Raw genomic sequence first — 25,456 nt, forward strand, 5'->3', positions numbered from 1 at the left:
TTTGGGTACCATTATTGAATTGGAAATTAGGTCATTGATGTATATAATTTTGCCGAACTCAATGCAGGAATTGAAATGGTTCTGTGCTACTTACCCAATGATTATACACCCTGCTCTGAAATCCTTAGGGAATCGGGACAGTCTGAGGATTCCCTGAGAGGAGAGGGCAACCCCTGGCCGAGAAAAATGTATTTTGTCTTGGTTGATAAGCAAAGGAAGTTTCTCATATAGCCTATGAGGAATGAGGAAAAAAAAAAAACCAAACAAAAAAAAAAGACGGTGGAGGCCCAGCTGGGGCTGGCCTCCCAACGAGGAAGGGGTGCCCATCGTACCCTGACCCCCCTGATGTTCTGCATCCTGGCGGTAGCCTATCCGGAGTTGGATGGGCGCTTGAGGGCATCACAGCAGCCACAAGGGGGTGAGTACAAATTCTGATTCATTACTTTGCGCGCGTTAATGTTTTACCTGGGTGGGGATGTAGAATGTGGGTTCCCCTAGGCCAGGGCAAACATGGCAGGGTAGGTCCCTTGTTGGGCAGGCTCTGAAGCACTCCAAGCCCAATAGTGTTAGTGGGCATCTACTACTGGTCAGGGCCCTGTTTGTTTCAGGTGTGCAGCTGGTGGCGTTAGGCATTGTACCCTTTGGGGTGGTGACTGGCATTTTAACTGGTAGTGCATGGTATAGTGCATAGGGGCAGAGGGCGAGGGGAGCACCACGACAGGGACAGGAGGGGACACCTCAGACAGCGACCCCTGGCAGTGGCAGACACCTCTGTGCCCACCCAAACAACAGGTACAACTGCCACCACCCCTACCAGCACCGCCCTTCCAGCAGCCCCTCAGCGTGTTTCCCGTGCCCACTCACCCAGGAGTGTGGGCATCTCCTTCGCCCCAGGCACCTCAGGCCCTACCCCAGTTAGCCCTGCTGCCCTCAGTGAGGAGGCTATTGACCTCCTGAGATCCCTCTCTGTTGGGCAGTCAACCATTCTGAATGCCATCCAGGGTGTCGAGTGGCATTTGAAACAAACAAATACATACCTGGAGAGCATTCCCTCTGGCGTGGCAGCCCAACAGAGAGCATTTCAGGCTCTGGCCTCCGCACTGATGGAAGCCATTGTCTATGCCTCCAGCCTCCCCCTCCAACTTCCTCTACCCAGTCCCAACCCCCTCAACCCCAGCCTATCCCAAGCACACCTTCAGACCAGCATTCACCCGAATCAACACACAGAAATGGCTCAGGCAAACACAAGCACCACACTTCATCTCACAGGCACTAACACAAGCACCATCCCCATGCAGACACACCAGCATCCACTGCCTCAACTGTGTCCCCTCCTCCCCGTCGTCCATCTCCCTCCCAGTAGCATCTCCACTCACACCTGCATGCAGTACATCCTCATCCACTAACTCCATCACTAGCATGTCCATCACTACACACCCCTCACTGGCAGTCACCATTCCCACATCCAGATACACGTCCCCTGTGTCCTCTCCCACTGTGTCTGTGACCCCTCCTCCCAAAGTACACACATGCAAGCACCCACCCACCCAACACCCATCCACCTCACAACAGCATCCAGCCCATGCACCTGCACCCAAACTCAGCAGAAAGACATCTCCTACAACCACTCCCTCTTCCTCCACTCCCAGGGCTGGTGCTGGTGGGGATGCTGCCAGTGGTGGAGGGAGGCTGCAGCCTCCCTCCACCACTGGTAGCATCCCCACCAGCACCAGCACTACCATCACTGTGCAGCCGTAACCACCGCCGGATGGAATCTAGCCCTGCGTCCATGGACCATCATGCATCCTAGTCACTGCAAATCTCGGGCTCAGACACCCAGGTGACGGACTGTGAACTGCCACACCCCAAGTGTTGCATCACTGGGCACAGAGCTCCCTCCAGAACCAGTGGAGAAAGGCATCCACTTGAGAGACTGTGGCTTTGCACTCCCCAGGACCAGGCAGTGGGCAAACCACCCACTTGACAGACTTGAGAGACTGTGGCCTTGCACTCCCCAGGACATCGCTGTGGGCATGGGGCCCCCTCCAGGAGCAGTGGCATTGTCCCATCTTGCAGCTGAGGTGCCCCCCACTTCCCCCTCAGGTGCCTGTGGGTTTTCGACCTGATGCCCCTGCAGTGTTCCCTCCATATTGAGGCAGGAGTCAAGTGTGGGCTTGGCCTGTGTGATATGGCCCAGTGGCCCACGGACATTATGAGTGGACAATGTACCGCCTTATATACTGTAGGAAAGTACCATCTTGCCTGGCATGTTACCCCCATTTTCACTGTATGTATGTTTGTTTTTGCCTATGTGTCACTGGGACCCTGCCAGCCAGGGCCCCAGTGCTCATAATGTGTGCCCTGTATGTGTTCCCTGTGTGGTGCCTAACTGTATCAATGAGGCTTTGCTAACCAGAACCTCAGTGTTTATGCTCTCTCTGCTTTCTAAAATTGTCACTGCAGGCTAGTGACTAATTTTACCAATTCTCATTGGCACACTGGTACACCCATATAATTCCCTTGTATATGGTACCTAAGTAGCCAGGGTATTGGGGTTCCAGGAAATCCCTATGGGCTGCAGCATTTATTTTGCCACCCCTAGGGAGCTCAGGCAATTCTTACACAGGACTGCCACTGCAGCCTGCATGAAATAACGTCCACGTTATTTCACAGCCATTTTTCACTGCACATAAGTAACTTATAAGTCACCTATATGTCTAACCCTCACTTGGTGAAGGTTAGGTGCCAGGTTACTTAGTGTGTGAGCACCCTGGCACTAGCCGAGATGCCCCCACATTGTTCAGGGCAAATTCCTGAACTTTGTGAGTGCGGGGACACCATTACACGCGTGCACTGCACATAGGTCACTACCTATGTGTAGCTTCACAATGGTAACTCCGAACATGGCCATGTAACATGTCTAAGATCATGGAATTGTCACCCCAATAGCATTCTATTGGTATTGGGGGGACAATTCCATGATCCCCCGGGTCTCTAGCACAGAACCCGGGTACTGCCAAACTACCTTTCCGGGGTTTCCACTGCAGCTGCTGCCAACCCCTCAGACAGGATTCTGCCCTCCTGGGGTCTGGGCATCCCCAGCCCAGGAAGGCAGAACAAAGGATTTCCTCTGAGAGAGGGTGTTACAACCTCTCCCTTTGGAAATTAGTCTGAAGGGCTGGGGAGGAGTAGCCTCTCCCAGGCTCTGGAAATGCTTTGATGGGCACAGATGGTGCCCATCTCTGCATAAGCCAGTCTACACCGGTTCAGGGATCCCCCAGCCCTGCTCTGGCGCGAAACTGAATAAAGGAAAGGGGAGTGACCACTCCCCTGACCAGTACCTCCCAGGGGAGGTGCCCAGAGCTCCGCCAGTGTGTCCCAGACCTCTGCCATCTTGGATTCAGAGGTGTTGGGGGCACACTGGACTGCTCTGAGTGGCCAGTGCCAGCAGGTGATGTCAGAGACCCCTCCTGATAGGTTCTTACCTCTCTTGGTAGCCAAACCTCCTTTTCTGGCTATTTAGGGTCTCTCCTCTGGGCTATTCCTCAGATAAGGAATGCAAGAGCTCACCAGAGTTCCTCTGCACTTCCCTCTTCAACTTCTGCCAAGGATCGACCGCTGACTGCTCCAGGACGCCTGCAAAACTGCAACAAAGTAGCAAGACGGCTACCAGCAACATTGTAGTGCCTCATCCTGCCGGCTTTCTCGACTGTTTCCTGGTGGTGCATGCTCTGAGGGCTGTCTGCCTTCACCCTGCACTGGAAGCCAAGAAGAAATCTCCAGTGGGTCAACGGAATCTTCCCCCTGCCAACGCAGGCACCTAAAGACTGCATCATCTGTCCTCTGGGTCCCCTCTCATCCTGGCGAGTGTGGTTCCTGGAACACAGGAGCTGGGTCCAAGTGTCTCCCACAGTCCAGTGGCCCTTCCGTCCAAATTTGGTGAAGGTAAGTCCTTGCCTCCCCACGCCAGACAGCAACCCTGTGTACTGCGTGATGCAGCTGCTCTAGCTTCTGTGCACTTCTCCAAGATTTCCTATGTGCAAAACCTAGCCTGGGTCCCCTGCACCCCGTCGTGCAGTGCTCAACCCGCTGAGTGGGACTCCGACGTCATGGGATCCTTCTTTTGTGACTCACAGAACTTCCAATTGCTTGCTCCGGTACTTCTGCGGGTGCTGCCTGCTTCTGCGGGGGCTCTCTGAGGTGCTGAGCGCCCCCTCTGTCTCATCCTCCAAGGGGCGACATCCTGGTCCTTCCTGGTCCCCAGCAGTACCCAAAAACCTCTACCGCGACCGTTGCAGCTAGCAAGGCTTGTTCGCGGTATTTCTGCGTGGAAACCCTTGTGCAACATCCAGCACGCTGTGGGACATCTTCCATCCAAAGGAGAAGTTCCTAGCCCTTTTCCTTGTTGCAGAATCTTCGGCTTCTTCCACCCGGAGGCAGCCCTTTTGCACCTTCATCCAGGGTTTCCTGGGCTCCTGCCCCCCCTGGACACTATTGCGACTCTTGGACTTGGTCCCCTTGCCTTGCAGGTCCTCACGTCCAGGAAACCGTCTTCAGTGTTTTGCTGGTGCTTGTGGTTCTTGCAGAATCCCCCTATCACGACTATTGTGTCTTTCTGGGGTAGTAGGGTAACTTTACTCCTACTTTCTAAGGTCTTGGGGTGGGGTATTTTGGACACCCTTACTGTTTTCTTACAGTCCCAGCAACCCTCTACAAGCTCCCATAGGTCTGGGGTCCATTCGTGATTCGCCTTCCACTTTTGGAGTATATGGTTTGTGTTGCCCCTAGACCTATGCTCACCTATTGCATCCTATTGTGATTCTACATTGTTTGCACTACTGTTCTTTCTGTTACTTACCTGTTTTGGGTTTGTGTACATATAACTTCTGTATATTACTTACCTCCTAAGTGAGGGTATTCTCTGAGATACTTTTGGCATTTTGTCACTAAAATAAAGTACCTTTATTTTTAGTAACTCTGAGTATTGTGTTTTCTTGTGATATTGTGCTATATGATAGAAGTGGTATAGTAGGAGCTTTGCATGTCTCCTCGTTCAGCCTAAGCTGCTTTGCCATAGCTACCTTCTATCAGCCTAAGCTGCTAGAAGCACCTCTATTCTACTAATAAGGGATAACTGGACCTGGCACAGGGTGTAAGTACCACAAGGTACCCACTATAAGCCAGGCCAGCCTCCTACATGTACATATTGTATATATTGTAAATACTGTTTTGGAATTTGTAACATATATCTGACTATTTCTAATATGACACTCATTTGACTTAATTCCTTTTGTCCTTGCGTTCTTCCAGTGGGTTATGGGGTGTATATGTAATGTTGATGCATGTGTTTGTGTGTATGGTGTTGGGGGTGAGGATGGGGGTGTTGCGTGTTTCGTGTGTGTGTCACTCTCTCCCCCCGTGTGCTAGGTGCAGTACTCACCGTGGTCGTCGCTACCGCCGTGGTGTTTGTTGCTACCGCCGTGGCAGTCAGAGTTTTAAAGTGGCTGTCTGTGTTGGCGGTTTTCGTTTTGGTCGTAATTCCAATTTTCTTACCGCTGGCCTGTTGGCGGTATTACCGCTGCTTTAACACCGGCCACCAGGGTTGTAATGAGGTCTTGTATGTCATAACTAAAATAGCCATTTATCTGCTTTAGCAACTGGTAAGCAATTGTATTAATCTTTCAGTTATTGTAGGGTTCCTAATTTAAGCGATTTTTGGCGATGTAATTCAGGTGGTGTGATCAGGGTCACATGTCATGTGACATCACCTGCTCCTGTGATGGCACATCCTATGATGTCACTGGAATCAAAGGCACATGATCTCACTTCCGCTGCCCCTGTCATTTAGTTGAACTGACGTCCAGTGCCGGGGGGGGGGGGGGGGCGGGGGAATTTATAGAATATAGAGGATAACTAGGAAGAAACTTAACTGATGGGTGAAGCGCCAAGAAAACATTCATTGAGGAGCTATGTATTGTATTCAGTGCGGGGCTCGGTGCACACTTGTCTGTGGCTCCTAAGCCCACAGGATGTGACCTGGAAACGGACACGAATATTTGCAAACGTGTCCAGGCAGCTGAGGGACTGTAGGACCCTCGGACCGCATTACTTCTAGGCACTCCCGCCGAGGCTCATTGGCCGCCAGGGTGTGCTGGCTCAGGGAGCTGGGAAGTGGCCGAGTCACATGCGGAGGGCGGCTGTTTCACAACTTGCACTGTTGTGGCAGCTTCGGACGAGGTATGTTGTGTTCACGTCATCTTTTCCTTTCCATAGCTCTGCGTTGTTTCTTCTTCATGCGAGGCATCTGGGCTGCGAGATCCAGGCCACCATTAGCCACGCTTAGCTTGCATATTTTATTTTTAAACATTTCACTCCTGTCTCTGCACAGAGCTGCGTTTGTGAAGAATGATTGTCATTGGAAAAAGCTCCCAAGTGCCCGTTTTAGGAAGAGCGCGTTGCTTTGTGTTCTCTACTGGAATAGAAACATGCCCCTGGTTGTATCTCACAATGCCCAGAGCGCTGCTTCTAGTATGGAAAAGGGCATCTGTAGGTGCCATGGCTGCCATAGGAGATATTACGATCATAAACAAGAAAGCCTGCTTTAAAAGCTACACGTCAGTGCTTAACTTTAGCCGGTGGTTTCCGCTGTGGAGCACCGGCACTTATTTTTGAGGTCCGGCATTTGTTTTTCTGCCTCAAGTATTTACTGCGAGCAAAAGACATATGGGAAAGACGGAGGAAAGAAGCAGGGAAAAGCCTAACAAAGGGAGAAAGCAGAACGCTGCAAGAGTGAGCTGAAGGGGCAGGGAGTGGTGTAATTGGATCAAAAAGGCCCGAGGTGGCTTCAGGATTACGCTGTCTCAGTATTCTGTTTTCGCACATTTAATTGCAGCAGTCGCGTCATTCATAGAAGAGCTTTGGCACCGGCACGTCATTGTTTATAAATTAAGCACTGTTATACGTTATTTATCGCTGACGTGCATCTAATGTATCTTGAGCTCACTGGGCGCACGAGGGCAAAGCGCCGAGTTAAAACAGAACCTAAAGGCGCAGAGTTGTCTCAGACTGTCCACCAATAGATGGAAACAGGCGCTGCATGTCCTGGCTAGGCACCGGCCCGTTCACACCTTCCCTTTTACAGCAGTCTAAAGTGCACGTCCACTGCCCCAGGGGTTACTGGCGCTGATAACACAGCGTTATCATTAACCAACCCAGAGGGACCCAGTTTATGGACCTTGGATGACATTCTAACCTGTGACCATACGTTTACGGATGCATTATTAGTCTGCTGAGACATCTGCCTGGCCGCACACCTACCCTTCTAAGTCACAAAGTGTGTTTAGGCAAGAGAAAATTCACTGTACTCAATCATTCATTCATTCTACAAACGTTGTTGAGAAGTTTGTGACGCTACGGCTCAGTGTGCCCGCACATATTCACAAGGCCACGCAAAGCCACCTTTTCATAGACTTGTAAATATGGCCCCCTTTCACACGTAACTCTGGGTGAGAGGGGCGTTCCATGGGTGTTGCTGTGGGGGTGTCAACGCAACGCCCATGAAATATGACGCATTCCCAGATTTACAAGGTTTCCTAAACGTTGGAATGCGTCAGATTCCTACGCCACTCCAAGGGTGGCGTAAAAGTGGCACAACAAGCAATACCTTTATTTCTCTTTGTTTTTTGCTGCAGGGGGAAAATGCCATTAATGATTGTCCATGTGCAGGAAGGTGTCTCTTCCTGCACATAAACAATCATCCCTGCAATGCAGGCACTCTTGCACCATGGTGCAAGGGTACCTGCGTTGGTGCTAGACAGCCCGTTGTGTGCCAGCGCTGAGGTACGTACAGGAATGCGTTGTATTCTTGTAAATACGGGGCGTCCCTGCTCTTTCCTAATGGCGCACCAAGCTGGCTTGTGGTGCCATGCTGTGTCATTTCCTCGTAAATATGGGCCTCACTGTCTGCCGACCCCTGCATAAAAGTCCTGCTGGAGCAGGCATTGAAGTTACGAGTTGGTTGGTATTACAGCATCAGATGAACAATGCGTACGGTAAACAACCCCCTCCCCCACTTCATGAAATGTAGGTAATTCACACCTGCTGGAAATTAACAGGGGAGAAGTGTACAGTATTTACCAAACTGCTGCCCATATTTATACTTTTTTAGCGCCACATTTGGGTCGTTTTTTGGCACAAAATCGGCGCAAACTTACAAAATACAATTGTCAAAAAACGATGCAAATGTGGCGCTAAAAAAGTATAAATATGGGCCTAAGTATGTTTTCGTTCTGTAAGCATCAAAATCTGAATGTTGTTCCCCAGATACTAAAGTAAGCCAGTCAGTGCGCTGTGTCGTGGAACCATTGTTTCATTAAAGGGACACAACTTTGCATCCAAGCGTGGCAACACACCTCTTATCCAGCACAAGCCAGGTGGAGGCGAGACGATGTTTTCCAGGAGTGACGCCTGAAATGTCTCCTAACAAGGTTACTTGGAGAGAAGGGTTGAGGTAATCTCCAATACCCCAGTCGTGATTTGAAATACTTCTTGCCAGAACATTGTAAGTGAGAGGCAAGTCCCTGCCATATGTAGAATATCAGCTGACACAGTTACACATATCCCACATTTAGTACAGTTATCCGCACCAGACTTAGCGGTGCGCTCCGGGGTGTAATGATGTTAGTGTATTTGAATTTGTATCAGCTTGTTTCTGAATTGTAGGGGAGTGTTCTTTACTTGTGCATAGCAATATGCCCACGGCTTATCAGTTAGCCTGTAGCCTAGAGAGTCTTTTGATTTCCACCTAGCCTCAGTGAGCGTGTCTGTTGTGCTGGCCATGAAGTTAGAGCATAAGTGTGAGAAAGTAGCCTCTTTCTAACCTTGTTACCCCCACTTTTGGCCTGTTTGTGGGTATGTCAGGGTGTTTTCACTGTCTCACTGGGATCCTGCTAGCCAGGGCCCAGTGCTCATAGTGAAAACCATATGTTGTCAGTATGTTTGTTATGTGTCACTGGGACCCTGCTAGCCAGGACCCCAGTGCTCATAAGTTTGTGGCCTATATGTATGTGTTTCCTGTGTGATGCCTAACTGTCTCACTGAGGCTCTGCTAACCAGAACCTCAGTGGTTATGCTCTCTCTGCTTTCCAAATTGTCACTAACAGGCTAGTGACCAATTCCACCAATTTACATTGGCATACTGGTACACCCATATAATTCCCTAGTATATGGTACTGAGGTACCCAGGGTATTGGGGTTCTAGGAGATCCCTATGGGCTGCAGCATTTCTTTTGCCACCCATAGGGAGATCTGACAATTCTTACACAGGCCTGCCACTGCAGCCTGAGTGAAATAACGTCCACGTTATTTCACAGCCATTTACCACTGCACTTAAGGAACTTATAAGTCACCTATATGTCTAACCTTCACCTGGTGAAGGTTGGGTGCAAAGTTGCTTAGTGTGTGGGCACCCTGGCACTAGCCAAGGTGCCCCCACATCGTTCAGGGCAAATTCCCCGGAATTTGTGAGTACGGGGACACCATTACACGCGTGCACTATACATAGGTCACTACCTATGTATGGCGTCACAATGGTAACTCCGAACATGGCCATGTAACATGTCTAAGATCATGGAATTGTCACCCCAATGCCATTCTGGCAGTGGGGAGACAATTCCATGATCCCCCGGGTCTCTAGCACAGAACCCGGGTACTGCCAAACTGCCTTTTCAGGGTTTGCACTGCAGCTGCTGCTGCTGCCAACCCCTCAGACAGGTTTCTGCCCCCCTGGGGTCCAGGCAGCCCTGGCCCAGGAAGGCAGAACAAAGGATTTCCTTCTGAGAGAGGGTGTGACACCCTCTCCCTTTGGAAATAGGTGTGAAGGCTGGGGAGGAGTAGCCTCCCCCAGCCTCTGGAAATGCTTTGATGGGCACAGATGCTGCCCATCTCTGCATAAGCCAGTCTACACTGGTTCAGGGATCCCCCAGCCCTGCTCTGGCACGAAACTGGACAAAGGAAAGGGGAGTGACCATTTCCCTGACCTGGACCTCCCAGGGGAGGTGCCCAGAGCTCCTCCAGTGTGCCCCAGACCTCTGCCATCTTGGAAACAGAGGTGTTGCTGGCACACTGGACTGCTCTGAGTGGCCAGTGCCATCAGGTGACGTCAGAGACTCCTTCTGATAGGCTCTTACCTTTCTTACTAGCCTATCCTCCTTCCTAGGTAGCCAAACCTCCTTTTCTGGCTATTTAGGGTCTCTGCTTTGGGGAATTCTTCAGATACCGAATGCAAGAGCTCACCCGAGTTCCTCTGCATCTCCCTCTTCACCTTCTGCCAAAGGATCGACCGCTGACTGCTCAGGACGCCTGCAAAACCACAACAAAGTAGCAAAGACGACTACTGCAACCTTGTATCGCTTCATCCTGCCGGCTTTCTCGCCTGTTTCCTGGTAGTGCATGCTCTGGGGGTAGCCTGCCTCCTTCTTGCACCAGGAGCTCTGAAGAAATCTCCAGTGGGTCGACGGAATCTTCCCCTACAACTGCAGGCAACAAAAGACTGCATCACCGGTCCTCTGGGTCCCCTCTCAGCATGACGAGCGTGGTCCCTGGAACTCAGCAACTCTGTCCAGGTGACTCCCACAGTCCAGTGACTCTTCAGTCCAGGTTTGGTGGAGGTAAGTCCTTGCCTCCCCACGCTAGACTGCATTGCTGGGTCCTGCGTGATTTGCAGCTGCTTCAGCTCCTGTGCACTCTTCCAGGATTTCCTTCATGCCCAGCTAAGCCTGGGTCCCGACACTCTAACCTGCAGTGCACAACCTTCTGAGTTGTCTTCCGGCGTCGTGGGACTCCCTTTTCTAACTTCGGGTGGACTCCGGTTCACTCCTCTTCTAAGTGCCTGATCCGGTACTTCTGCGGGTGCTGCTTGCTTCTGTGAGGGCTCCCTGACTTGCTGGGCGCCCCCTCTGTCTCCTCATCCAAGTGGCGACATCCTGGTCCCTCCTGGGCCACAGCAGCATCCAAAAACCCTAACCGCAACCCTTGCAGCTAGCAAGGCTTGTTTGCAGTCTTTCTGCAAGCTTCTTCACGACGTGGGACATCCATTCTCCAAATGGGAAGTTCCTAGTCCTCTTCGTTCTTGCAAAACACCAAGCTTCTCCCATCCGGTGGCAGCTTCCTTGAACCCTCAGCTGGCATTTCCTGGGCATCTGCCCACTCTCGACACTGTCCCGACTCTTGGACTTGGTCTCCTTCTCTTACAGGTACTCAGGTCCGGAAATCCACTGTTGTTGCTTTGCTGGTGTTGGTTTTCCTTGCAGAATCCCCCTATCACGACTTCTGTGCTCTCTGGGGGTTGTAGGTGCACTTTACACCTACTTTACAGGGTCTTGGGGTGGGCTATTTTTCTAACCCTCACTGTTTTCTTACAGTCCCAGCGACCCTCTACAAGCTCGCATAGGTTTGGGGTCCATTCGTGGTTCGCATTTCACTTTTGGAGTACATGGTTTGTGTTGCCCCTATACCTATGTGCTCCTATTGCAATTTATTGTAACTTTATACTGCTTGCATTACTTCCTTTTGCTATTACTGCATATTTTTGGTATTGTGCACATATATCTTGTGTATATTTGTCATCCTCATACTGAGGGTACTCACTGAGATACTTTTGGCATATTGTCATAAAAATAAAGTACCTTTATTTTTAGTATATCTGTGTACTGTGTTTTCTTATGATATTGTGCATATGACACCAGTGGTATAGTAGGAGCTTTGCATGTTTCCTAGTTCAGCCTAAGCTGCTCTGCTATAGCTACCTTCTATCAGCCTAAGCTGCTAGAAACACCTCTTCTACACTAATAAGGGATAACTGGACCTGGTACAGAGTGTAAGTACCCCTAAGTATGGAAAAGCAGCTCAACGTAGTCTCCTCCACCTGCTTCCTCACCCTTCGAATGCTCCTGAAAATCTTCAAGTGGCTTCTGGTCACCACAAGAATAACAGTCACGCAGGCCCTCATCACCAGCCACCTGGACTACGGCAATGCACTTTATGTGAGCATCTCATCACACTTCATGAAATGACTTAAAGTCATCCAGAACTCAGCAGCCAGACTCATCCCGGACCTCCCCAGATGGACCAACATCTCCCCCGTCTAAGGAACCTTCACTGGCTGTCCTACACATAATCGCTCGCTGCTAATTCAAGATCCAGACCTAGACATACAAGGCCCTGCACCACCTAGGACCCACCTGCCTAAACCACTGACTGAACTTCCAGCAACCCTCCAGACACCTCCGCTCCACAGCACTTTCCCTCTTTCACCCGCTGTAGGAAAGTACCATCTTGCCTGGCATGTTACCCCCATTTTTACTGTATGTATGTTTGTTTTTGCCTGTGCCACTGGGATCCTGCTAGCCAGGACCCCAGTGCTCCTAAAGTATGCCCTGTATGTGTTCCCACTGTGGTGCCTAACTGTATCACTGAGGCTCTGCTAACCAGAACCTCAGTGTTTATGCTCTTTCTGCTTTTACAATTGTCACTGCAGGCTAGTGACTAATTTTACCAATTCTGATTGGCACACTGGAACACCCTTATAATTGCCTAGTATATGGTACCTAGATACCCAGGGTATTGGGGTTCCAGGAGATCCCTATGGGCTGCAGCATTTCTTTTGCCACCTATAGAGAGCTCAGACAATTCTTACACAGGACTGCCGCTGCAGCTTGAGTAAAATAACGTCCATGTTATTTCACAGCCATTTTACACTGCACTTAAGTAACTTATAAGTCACCTATATGTCTAACCCTCACTTAGTCAAGGTTAGGTGCAAAGTTACTTAGTGAGTGGGCACCCTGGGACTAGCCAAGGTGCCCCCACATTGTTCAGGGCAAATTCCCCGGACTTTGTGAGTGTGGGACACCATTACACGCGTGCACTACATATAGGTCAATACCTATATGTAGCGTCACAATGGAAACTCTGAACATGGCCATGTAACATGTCTAGGATGATGGAATTGTCACCCCAATACCATTCTGGTATTGGGGGGACAATTCCATACATCCGTGGGTCTCCAGCATAGACCCCGCGTACTGCCAAACTAACTTCCTGGGGTTTTCTTTGCAGCTACCGCTGCTGTCAACCCTCAGACAGGTTTCTGCCCCCCTGGGGCCTGGGAAGCCCAGTCCCAGGAAGGCAGAACAAAGGATTTCCTCTGAGGGAGGGTGTTACACCCTCTCCCTTAGGAAATAGGTGTGTAGGGCCTGAGAGGAGTAGCCTCTCCTGGCCTCTGGAAAGGCTTTGAAGGGCACAGATGGTTCCCTCCTTGCATAAACCAGTCTACACCGGTTCAGGGATCCCCCCAGCCCCGCTCTGGCGCGAAACTGGACAAAGGAAAGAGGAGTGACCACTCCCCTGACCAGCACCTCCCATGGGGAGGTGTCCAGAGTTCCTCCAGTGTGTCCCAGACCTCTGCCATCTTGGATGCCGAGGTGTGAGGGCACAATGGACAGCTCTGAGTGGCCAGTGCCAGCAGGTGATGTCAGAGCCCCTCCTGATCGGTGCTTACCTTTCTCTGTAGCCAATCCTCCTCTGAGGGCTATTTAGGGTCTCTCCTGTGGGTATCTCACCAGATAACGAATGCAAGAGCTCACCAGAGTTCCTCTGCACTTCCCTCTTCGACTTCTGTCAAGCACTGACTGCTCCAGGACGCCTGCAAAACCGCAACAAAGTAGCAAGAAGACTATCAGCGACATTGTAGCGCCTCATCCTGCCGGCTTTCTCAACTGTTTCCTGGTGGTGCATGCTCTGAGGGCTGTCTGCCTTCACCCTGCACTGGAAGCCAAGAAGAAATCTCCCGCGGGTCGACGGAATCTTCCCCTGCCAAAGCAGGCACCAAATTTCTGCATCACCGGTCCTCTTGGTCCCCTCTCATCCTGACGAGCGTGGTCCCTGGAACACAGGAGCTGGGTCCAAGTATCCCAGACAGTCCAGTGGCCCTTCTGTCCAAATTTGGTGGAGGTAAGTCCTTGCCTCCCCACACCAGACAGTAATCCTGTGTACTGCGTGAAGTGCATCTGCTCGGGCTTCTGTGCACTCTTGCAAGACTTCCTTCATGCACAGCCTAGCCTAGGTCTCCAGCACTCAGTCCTGCATTGCCCAACTTGTTGAGTTGGACACCGACTTCGTGGGACTCCCTTTTGTTGTGCTGAGTCGACCGTCGTGCTCAGATCTTCTGTATGCCTGTTCAGGTGCTTCTGCGGGGGCTCTCTGTGTTGCTGAGCGCCCCCTCTGTTTCCTCCTCCAAAGGGAGACCTCCTGGTCCTTCCTGGGCCCTGGCAGCACCGAAAACCTTCAACCATGACTCTTGCATCTAGCAAGGCTTGTTTGCGGTCTATGTGTCTGGAAACAACTCTGCATCCTCCAGCACGACGTGGGACATATTCTGACCAAAGGAGAAATTCTTGGTACCTTCCATTGTTGCAGAATCTTTGGCTTCTTCCACCCAGGGGCATCCCTTTTGCACCTTCATCCGGGGTTTAGTGGGCTCCTGCCCCCCCTGGACACTTGCGTGACTCTTGGACTTGGTCCCCTTCCTTTACAGGTCCTCAGGTCCAGGAATCCGTCCTCAGTGCTTTGCAGTCAGTTGTTGTCCTTGCAGAATCCCCTATCTCGACTTTACTGTCTTTCTGGGGTAGTAGAGTAACTTTACTCCTACTTTTCAGGGTCTTGGGGTGGGGTATCTTGGACACCGTTAGTGTTTTCTTACACTCCCAGCGACCCTCTACACACTACACTAGGCCTGGGGTCCATTCGTGGTTCGCATTCCACTTTTGGAGTATATGGTTTGTGTCGCCTCTAGGCCTATTCTTCCCTATTGAATTCTATTGTGTTCTACAGTGTTTGCACTACTTTTCTAACTGTTTACTTACCTGATTTGTTTTGTGTGTGTATATTTTGTGTATATTAATTACCTCCTAAGGGAGTATATCCTCTGAGATACTTTTGGCATATTGTCACTAAAATAAAGTACCTTTATTTTTAGTAACTCTGAGTATTGTGATTCTTATGATATAGTGCTATATGATATAAGTGGTATAGTAGGAGCTTTGCATGTCTCCTAGTTCACCCTAAGCTGCTCTGCTATAGCTACCTCTATCAGCCTAAGCTGCTAGAACACTACTAATCTACTAATAAGGGATAACTGGACCTGGCACAAGGTGTAAGTACCCCAAGGTACCCACTATAAGCCAGGCTAGCCTACTACACCCCCCCCCCCCCCCCCCACATCCGTCACAACCCCTACGGATGATGCACCTTCTTTTTCATCGCAGCCAAAGCCTGGAACAGCCTCCCAACCCACCTGAGAACACCTCCTTCCCTCCAGGACCTCAAAAAGAACTCAAGACCTGGCTATTCGACTAGAGCTCAACAGCATCTTCGCACCTGGATACCTTCATGGTGCGCTATATAAATCCCCTGATTGATTGAAGTTCTTGTGTTTTTTTTAAGTGATTGGTGCTAGGTCTTGAAAGAGTTGGACTGTCGATCCTCTGAAGATAATGTCTGTCTTACTGTAGGAGGCTGGACTGGCTTGTAGTGAGTACTAAGGGGTACTTGCACCTTGCACCAGGCCCAGTTATCCCTTATTAGTGTATAGGGTGTCTAGCAGCTTAGGCTGATAGATAATGGTAGCTTAGCAGAGCAGCTTAGGCTGAACTAGGAGACGTGTGAAGCTACTAAAGTACCACTTAGTGTCATATGCACAATATCATAAGAAAACACAATACACAGTTATACTAAAAATAAAGGTACTTTATTTTTATGACAATATGCCAAAGTATCTTAGAGTGTACCCTCAGTGAGAGGATAGGAAATATACACAAGATATATATACACAATAGCAAAAATATGCAGTATAGTCTTAGAAAACAGTGCAAACAATGTATAGTTACAATAGGATGCAATGGGGAAACATAGGGATAGGGGCAACACAAACCATATACTCCAGAAGTGGAATGCGAACCACGAATGGACCCCAAACCTATGTGACCTTGTAGAGGGTCGCTGGGACTATTAGAAAATAGTGAGAGTTAGCAAAATAACCCTCCCCAAGACCCTGAAAAGTGAGTGCAAAGTGCACCAAAGTTCCCCTAAGGACAAAATAGTCGTGTTAGAGGGAGAATGCAAGGAAAACACAAATCAGCAATGCAACAACGATGGATTCCTGTCTGAGGGTACCTGTGGAACAAGGGGACCAAGTCCAAAAGTCACAAGCAGCTCGGAGATGGGCAGATGCCCAAGAAATGCCAGCGGTTGGTGCAAAGAAGCTCTTACTAGGCTGAAGAACTGTGAATACTGCAGGAACGACATGGGCTAGAGACTTCCCCTTTGGAGGATGGATCCCCCACGCCTTGGAGAGTCGTGCAGAAGTGTTTTCCCGCCGGATGGACGCCAACAAGCCTTGCTACACGCAAATCGTGCGTTTGGCGTTTTTGGACGCTGCTGGGGCCCAGGAGGGACCAGGAGGTCGCAAATTGGACCTGCAGAGAGAGGGGACGTCGAGCAAGACAAAGAGCCCTCACTGAAGCAGATAGCACCCGGAGAAGTGCCAGAAACAGGCACTACGAGGATGCATGAAACGGTGCTCGCCGAAGTTGCACAAAGGAGTCCCACGTCGCCGGAGACCAACTTAGAAAGTCGTGCAATGCAGGTTAGAGTGCCGTGGACCCAGGCTTGGCTGTGCACGAAGGATTTCCGCCGGAAGTGCACAGGGGCCGGAGTAGCTTGCAAAGTCGCAGTTCCCAGCAATGCAGCCCAGCGAGGTGAGGCAAGGACTTACCTCCACCAAACATGGGCTGAAGAGTCACTGGACTGTGGGGGTCACTTGGACAGTGTCGCTGGATTCGAGGGACCTCGCTCGTCGTGCTGAGAGGAGACCCAAGGGACCGGTAATGCAGCTTTTTGGTGCCTGCGGTTGCAGGGGGAAGATTCCGTCGACCCACGGGAGATTTCTTCGGAGCTTCTGGTGCAGAGAGGAGGCAGACTACCCCCACAGCATGCACAAGCAGGAAAACAGTCGAGAAGGCGGCAGGATCAGCGTTACAGAGTTGCAGTAGTCGTCTTTGCTACTTTGTTGCAGGTTTGCAGGCTTCCAGCGCGGTCAGCGGTCGATTCCTTATCAGAAGGTGAAGAGGGAGATGCAGAGGAACTCGGCTGAGCTCATGCATTCGTTATCTAAAGTTTCCCCAGAGACAGAGACCCTAAATAGCCAGAAAAGAGGGTTTGGCTACCTAGGAGAGAGGAAAGGCTACTAACACCTGAAGGAGCCTATCAGCAGGAGTCTCTGACGTCACCTGGTGGCACTGGCCACTCAGAGCAGTCCAGTGTGCCAGCAGCACCTCTGTTTCCAAGATGGCAGAGGTCTGGAGCACACTGGAGGAGCTCTGGACACCTCCCAGGGGAGGTGCAGGTCAGGGGAGTGGTCACTCCCCTTTCCTTTGTCCAGTTTCGCGCCAGAGCAGGGGCTAAGGGGTCCCTGAACCGGTGTAGACTGGCTTATGCAGAATTGGGCACCTCTGTGCCCAACAAAGCATTTCCAGAGGCTGGGGGAGGCTACTCCTCCCCTGCCTTCACACCATTTTCCAAAGGGAGAGGGTGTCACACCCTCTCTCAGAGGAAGTTCTTTGTTCTGCCATCCTGGGCCAGGCCTGGCTGGACCCCAGGAGGGCAGCTGCCTGTCTGAGGGGTTGGCAGCAGCAGCAGCTGCAGTGAAACCCCAGGAAGGGCAGTTTGGCAGTACCAGGGTCTGTGCTACAGACCACTGGGATCATGGAATTGTACCAACAATGCCAGGATGGCATAGAGGGGGCAATTCCATGATCATAGACATGTTACATGGCCATATTCGGAGTTACCATGGTGAAGCTACATATAGGTAGTGACCTATATGTAGTGCACGCGTGTAATGGTGTCCCCGCACTCACAAAGTTCAGTGAATTGGCTCTGAACAATGTGGGGGCACCTTGGCTAGTGCCAGGGTGCCCTCACACTAAGTAACTTTGCACCTAACCTTTACCAGGTAAAGGTTAGACATATAGGTGACTTATAAGTTACTTAAGTGCAGTGTAAAATGGCTGTGAAATAACGTGGACGTTATTTCACTCAGGCTGCAGTGGCAGGCCTGTGTAAGATTTGTCAGAGCTCCCTATGGGTGGCAAAAGAAATGCTGCAGCCCATAGGGATCTCCTGGAACCCCAATACCCTGGGTACCTCAGTACCATATACTAGGGAATTATAAGGGTGTTCCAGTAAGCTAATGTAAATTGGTAAAAATGGTCACTAGCCTGTCAGTGACAATTTGGAAAGAAATGAGAGAGCATAACCACTGAGGTTCTGATTAGCAGAGCCTCAGTGAGACAGTTAGGCACCACACAGGGAACATATACATGCACACCTATGAGCACTGGGGCCCTGTGTGACAGGGTCCCAGTGACACATACATATAGGCCACAAACCTATGAGCACTGGGGTCCTGACTAGCAGGATCCCAGTGACACATAACAACCATACTGAAAACATGGTGTTTTCACTATGAGCACTGAGGCCTGGCTATCAGGATCCCAGTGAGACAGTGAAAACAGTGACAAACACCCTGACATACACTCACAAACAGGCCAAAAGTGGGGGTAACAAGGCTAGAAAGAGGCTACCTTCTCACACTTACCCCTGGACTGCGCATAATTTCTTCTTTGTCCTCAAAGAAGCGGACCTGGGTGAGGATGTCCTGAGAAACCCAGTGCTTTATGACATAAAGAGAGTCCAATATGCTTGTTCTAGTCGAATGGGCGGCAGTTCAGTCTGTCCTCTGATTGCTTGCAGATGGTCATGGGTGAAACTGAGAATGTCATCTCGCTCTGTCTCCTTTGGCACATCCCTAATTCATATGTTGTTGCAGTGACATCTACTTTCCAGATCTTGGCATTGAGGCAAATGCTGGACAGGACTGTAAAAAAATTCAAGACAAAGGGTCAAAATTCAGGACAAAAATTCAAGACAAATGGTCAAAATTCAGGAAAATAATTCAAGAACAAACATCAATTTTACAGACACTCCCAAGAGAGGCCATTCCTCACTATGTTGTCAGTGCATTTATTTACTCTTTTTTAACATAGCACTATTATCTTTTTGTGATTGCCTCCTGTATGCTACATTCAGGTGACACATTACGTCCTTGTTCAGTAGTAAATTAATGCCCTTCAGCACTGCGTCTAGGCCATCACCCCTACCCTGGTCTACCTAATCTTTTTTGAAGAGAAAGTAACAGCAACTTTTTGATTATGTTTCTTAACATTTAAAAACCCCTGGCAAACAGTTTGGGAAACATCAAAGTAATTAACCTTATGCTAGTTTAAACAAATTGAACAAAAACATCTGGCTGACCCCAACCACCCATGAACTTTCAACAACAAAAAAAATGAGGCAGGGCAGATGGTGTGGGTGACAGTCTCACACCTAATGTCAGGATGTGAGGTACCCACAACTAGTCTCACAGCACTAGAGTGCATGTCTGGGACTCTACATTTATCTCAGAAATGGGAACCCGGACCACCAATCAAAGATGATAAAAGAGGAAGATGAAATCGAGATCAAATGGGAGATCCACGGCAACTGATTCAAAAGGTTGTTGCTAAGAACTGGATAAATAAGGAAGAGAAGAACAAAGTGGGACAATTTCTAAAATCAGACAAGATGGGTCCACCAAAACTATTGGAAGGTATTGGGTACCTGGGGAATTGTCTCTGCAGACAGGAGAGAAACAGAAGAGGCACTGTCAAGTGGCTGAACAAGCAACACCCATCCACCTTGGCAAACTCTTCTGGGGCAATGGTCCGCTGTTAGTGCTTGTGAAGGGTGAGCAGGGGCCAGACCCCTTGCAAGGTTGTGCAAGGCAATTTCCCGCTTTGTCCATGGCTTTATATGGTTTTGAAATTGAGCAAAAGCTAAACTAGTAATCTGGATTATCCCTAAGTGTCAAGTACACATAGAATCTTCAAAATATTTGGGTTGTAAATTGCACAAACAAAATGTAAACATTTTTAAATGCAATTAGTGTTTCTTTAACATATGGCACTGTTTTCCCCTTTATAAACAACTAGATCTCAGATTGAACTGGGAACCAGTTACCGTTTGATACCTAGTGATTAAGGGCCGGATGTAGCAAGATATGCTTCTGCGATTCTGAAATAGCGAGTCGGTGCGACTCGCAATTTCAGAATCGCAAAAGCATATGCAGAATGGTGTCTCAGACACCTTCTGCGACTCGCTATGGGGTCGCAAAGACCCACCTCATCAATATTCATGAGGTGGGTCGCATTTTGCGACCCCATAGCGAGTCCCTGCACTCACAGGGATGGTGGCCTGCTGAAGTCAGCAGACCTCCATGTCTGTGACTGCTTTTTAAATAAAGCAGTTTTTTTTTTCATTTTGCAGCCCGTTTTCCTTAAAGGAAAACGAGTTGCAAAATGAAAAAAATACCGAAACCATTTGTTTTTGTTTTTTTCAGAGTAGGCAGTAGTCCATAAAAAATATTTTTGTCGACATTCACAAAGGGGAAGGGGTCCAATGGGGACCCCTTCCCTTTTGCGAATGAGTTACCACCAGTGTGACACTGGTGGTAACTGCGAGTTGCTTTGCGACCGCATTCGCGGTCACAAAGCAATTCTGAATTGCGGTGCGAGTCGCAAATAAGAAGGGAACACCCCTTCCTATTTGCGAGTCGCATTCACAAATTGCGAGTCAGTACCGACTCGTAATTTGTGAATGTGCATCGCGGGAGGCCGTTTGCATGGCGCAAACTGCGATTTTTGCAGTTTGCGACATGCAAACAGCTTGCTACATCTGGCCCTAATATCTACCACTCTCTCACTGATTTGCAGTATGGAAATCTCGGCAGAGCGTCACGGTCCCTCCAAGCCCAGTTTGCTTTTTGGTCTTCTCTTCTGCTTTCTGAAGTGGGCCACATGGCACTGGTGAAGATGGTGTGCTACCTCAATTATAGTATTATTTTGCAAACCTTCTCCTGCTCATCCTTCATTCCTTCTTCGGACATGCCACACATCTGATTTGGTGGCTGGGGCCCAGTCGGGTAGCTCTTTCCACTCTAAAGTTACCAGTGAATGCTGGTGGATTAGGTCTTCTGGACTTAGAATGCTATTATTTAACTGCACAGGTCCAATGGGTGGCTCGCTGGCTTTCTGACCACCTCCCTGCATGAGATGGGGTTTATCAGGAAAGACCTTTAAGGAAGGTTTACTGCACTGCTCATTGGTTCTTACTGACCATTCTATGGATCACCGTCCGGGGTTATCATGCACAGCTTTCTCTTGCCTTGCTAGAACCTTTAAACTCAATGACATGAAGAAACCCTTTGCTCCTGCATTACCATTGCTAAGCCTTCCCACTCGCACAGGACAGCTGTGTTCAGAGCAACTCCATCAGTGGCATGCTGCAGATGTCTTAAAATTGGGGGACTTGTTTCTGGACAGCGAGCTACTAAGTTTCCAAACCCTTGTGGCAGACTACCATCTTCACCCAGGTCAACTCCTTACTTACAACCACCTTAAATAATCATTAAATGCCCTATTTCATGTCTGCCACCTAGCACTAACCCTACAAGAGGTGTGCCAGAAGCTCTACACCATAGGAACTGGTGGCAAAATGACAGAATGGGTTATAGACCTTTGCTGCAACCTGGAGACCACGCCAAGTCTTCTTGTCATACTACCTGGGTGATTGATGTAGCCAAACCTCTGCAAGATATGGACTGGACTAAAATACTGGACTTTCCCCACAAAGTGTCCCACAGCTGTCACTTTAAGTACATTCAGAGAGCTTCCTTGGGAATGCATTCCACCCGTTGCTTGCCATTGACCTTGTGGTTTGTAACTCACATTTTGTTGCTTTCAATTTGCTGGCTTTATTTGTTTTATGCTATTCAGCTTGAGTTCATTCCTTCCCTGGCCCAAACCTTATTTACAGTATCTTTCTGAGTGCTCCCTTTCTGTACACATGCCTGTAAATCTTGTTCTAATCTCATTGCATTTGCTGTGCATTCAAAGAACAAAGTCAAATGTCAGGCTCTGTCTTCGGTGGGAACTTAGGGCCAGATGTATCATTCTTAACAATAGTGATTACCTAATTGCGATGCTTTGCGAATCTCAATTAAGTAATTGCTATTGGAATGTAGGAGTTTCATACTGCAAGTCGCAAGGACTCACAAATGGACATACCTTATTAATATTCATGAAGTAGTTTCATATTCATACTCATGAAGTAGGTCGCATTGCGAATGGTTACAATCACAGGGATGGTGGCATGCTGCGCTCAGCAGACCACCATGAATGTGATTGCTTTTCAATAAAGCAATCTTTTTTTTTTTTAATTCATCCAGTTTTCCTCAAAGGAAAACGGAATGCGTTTAAAAATGAAAAATTAAAAGTTTTCTTTTCATTTTTTAAGAGTAGGCATTGGTCAGTGGGACCACTGCCTGCTCTCAAAAAACGTTTTCGCATGCATTCACAAACGGGAAGGGGTCCCCTTTGTGAATGGGTTACCACCTACTTGAAGTAGGTGGTAACTGTGATTGTTTTGAGACCGCATTCATGGTCACAAAACAATCATACATACCTCTGCGATTCGGTATTAGGAAGGGACGCCCTTGACACTCCCCTTCCTAATACCGAATCTGTATGTAGTCGCAAATCCAGTTTGCGAATCGATAGCAAGTTACCAAATCGCAAATTGGACTTGTTATATACCAAAACAACTTTTTGCAATTGCAAAGGATCGCAAAAATGTTTGGTACATCTGGCCCTTAGTGTTTACTTTTCTTTCTCTGACTTCAAAGTGAGAGCATTTATTGGACAATCTTGTTGGATACTGGGGTTAGGAAAGAGTTTTTCTATCACATGACAACATTTAAATAAACTTCAGAATATATCAGAATAAGGAGTACAAATGAAACACATTTTTGTTAATTCTGAACTGTTCTGGAAACAAATACCTTTATATGATTAAAACAAATCATTGCATTAGGTGATGCAATTTCCACACATCATCATCGGTGCACAGTATAGTTTTATTTGAAAAACTCTATGTCTCTGCAAATTTAATGGTCAGTACAATCACAAATGTGTTGTCTGTAATGGCAGTGTGTTACCACACCATTGCATACTCTACTCCACGCTGCTCTGCACCACTCCACACCACTGCACCCTTCTCTGTATCACTCCACTTTACACCACTCCATGCCACTGCACTGCACTCTTCTCCATTGTGAACCACTCCACATTATGCCACTGCACTCCATGCTACTTCACGCTATGCCTCTCTACTCTACTCTACTCTGTACCACTCTACTCTATGCCAATGCACTTTACGCCTCTCTACACCACTGCGCTCTGCTCCTCTGCACGCTATACCCCTCCAGTCTAGGCAACACCAATCTAGTCCGCACAACTCCACTCTCTGCCACTCTGCAACACTGCACTGCTGTACGCCACTGCACTCTAAGCTAATACACGCTATGCTAGTGCACTTTACTCTGTAACACTCAACTATATGCCCCTGCACTCTACATCAATACACTGTACGTCACTTTAATCTACTCTGCACCTCTGCACTCTGTGCCATGGCACTCTACACCACTTTATTCTCCGCCATCACACTCTATGCAACTCTACGCAACTCCACTCTACCCTGCACCTCGCCACTCTAAGCCACTTCACTCTACTGTGAAACAATCAACTTTATGCCACTGCACTCTGTGCCACTGCATTCTGTGCCACTGCCCTCTACCCTGCACCTCTCAACTCTATGCAACTGCACTCTACTCTGAAACAATCTATTTGGAGGCACTGCACTCTAAACCACTGCACTCTACTTCAATACGCTCTACGCCACTGCACGATGAGACACAACTCTGCAATACTGCACTGGCCGCCACTATACTCTACACAACTCTACTCTGTACTACTACATTCTGCACCAATACACTCTATTCCACTGCACCCTATGCCACTCTACTCTGCCCCATTCCTCTCTCTGCCGCTGCACTCTACGCCAGTGCACTCTAAACAACCGCACTGTATCCCACTGCTCTTTACTCTGAACCACTGTACTCTATCCCACTGTTCTCTGTACCACTCTACACCACTGCGCTGACACTGTACTCTGCAGCACTACACTCTACACCACTCTACTCTGTACTACGGCATTCTATGCCACTGTACTCTATGCCACTTCACAGTGCATCACTGCACTCTACGCCACTGCACTCTAGGCACTATACTCTACTCTGCACTGCACCACTCTACAATACTCCACTCTGCACCACTCTACGTAACTGCACTCTATGCCACATGAGTCTTCTCTGCACTCACTGCCTCTTCACTGTGTATCACTGCAGTCTACACCACTGCACTCTAGGCACTATACCCTACTCTGCACTGCACCACTCTACAGTACTCCACTCTGCACCACTCTACCCCACTGCAGTCTATGCCACATGAGTCTTCTCTGCACTCTGACACTGCACCACTCTGCATTACTGTACTCCCTGCCACTCTATTGTACGCCACTCTACTCCACTGCACTCAATGCTACTCTACCCCATGCCACTCTATGCCACTGCACTCTGCGCCAATGCACTCTAAACAGCTGCACTGTACACCACTGCCTTCTACTCTGCACCACTGCACTCCACTCTCTCTGTGCTACTCTACTCCACTCTACATCACTGCACTGACACTCTACTCTGGAACTTTACACTGTCCGCCTCTGTACTGTACACCAATCTATTCTTTACTACTGCATTCTACGTCACTGCACTCTATGCCACTCTACTCTTCATTACTCCACTCTACGCAACTGTACTCTACAGCACCATACTCTACTCTGCACCACTCTACACTACGCCACTGCACTCTATGCCACGCAAGTCTACTGTGCACTTTATGCCACTGCACCATTCTACACTATTGCACTTGCTACCACTCTATTCTATGCCACTCTACTCCACTGCACTCTATGCCACTCTACTCTGTCCCACGCCACTCCATGCCACTGCACTCTAAACCACTGCACTCTATGCCAATGCACTCTAAACAACTGCACTGTACCTCACTGCACTGTACTCTGCACCACTGTGCTCTACACCACTGCTCCTATGCCAGTCAACTCCACTCCACACCACTATGCCACTAGCTTTCAGCCATGCTGAACAGCAGCCACTCTGGTGTATATCATGGCTAAAACACATTGGCGAAGCCAATAACTCTTGCGGTAACGAGACGTATTGGCTTGGCCAGTGTTTGTTAGTATTACGAGGTACCGAGGTCCCTGAAAGAACTGTGAATCTGTAATTCCTTATTTTAAACATCCATTCGACGCCTGGTCAGGGGTAGTA

The 25,456-nt window shown here is 49.0% G+C and overlaps 1 protein-coding gene across 1 annotated transcript in view; it reads left to right on the forward strand.

Moving 5' to 3' along the window:
- Nucleotides 1-6,154: 6,154 nt before the first annotated feature.
- LOC138259363 (probable N-acetyltransferase CML1) overlaps nt 6,155-25,456 on the forward strand; it is a 52,121-nt gene continuing 32,819 nt past the window's right edge. Inside the window, exon 1 of the mRNA XM_069207081.1 lies at nt 6,155-6,237. Within this exon, the coding sequence (XP_069063182.1) occupies nt 6,185-6,237 (53 nt within the window). The 5' untranslated portion in view covers nt 6,155-6,184. The remainder of the gene's footprint in view (nt 6,238-25,456) is intronic.

The sequence above is a fragment of the Pleurodeles waltl genome, chromosome 1_1, assembly GCF_031143425.1.
Source record: "Pleurodeles waltl isolate 20211129_DDA chromosome 1_1, aPleWal1.hap1.20221129, whole genome shotgun sequence".
Classification (NCBI taxonomy): Eukaryota; Metazoa; Chordata; class Amphibia; order Caudata; family Salamandridae; genus Pleurodeles; species Pleurodeles waltl.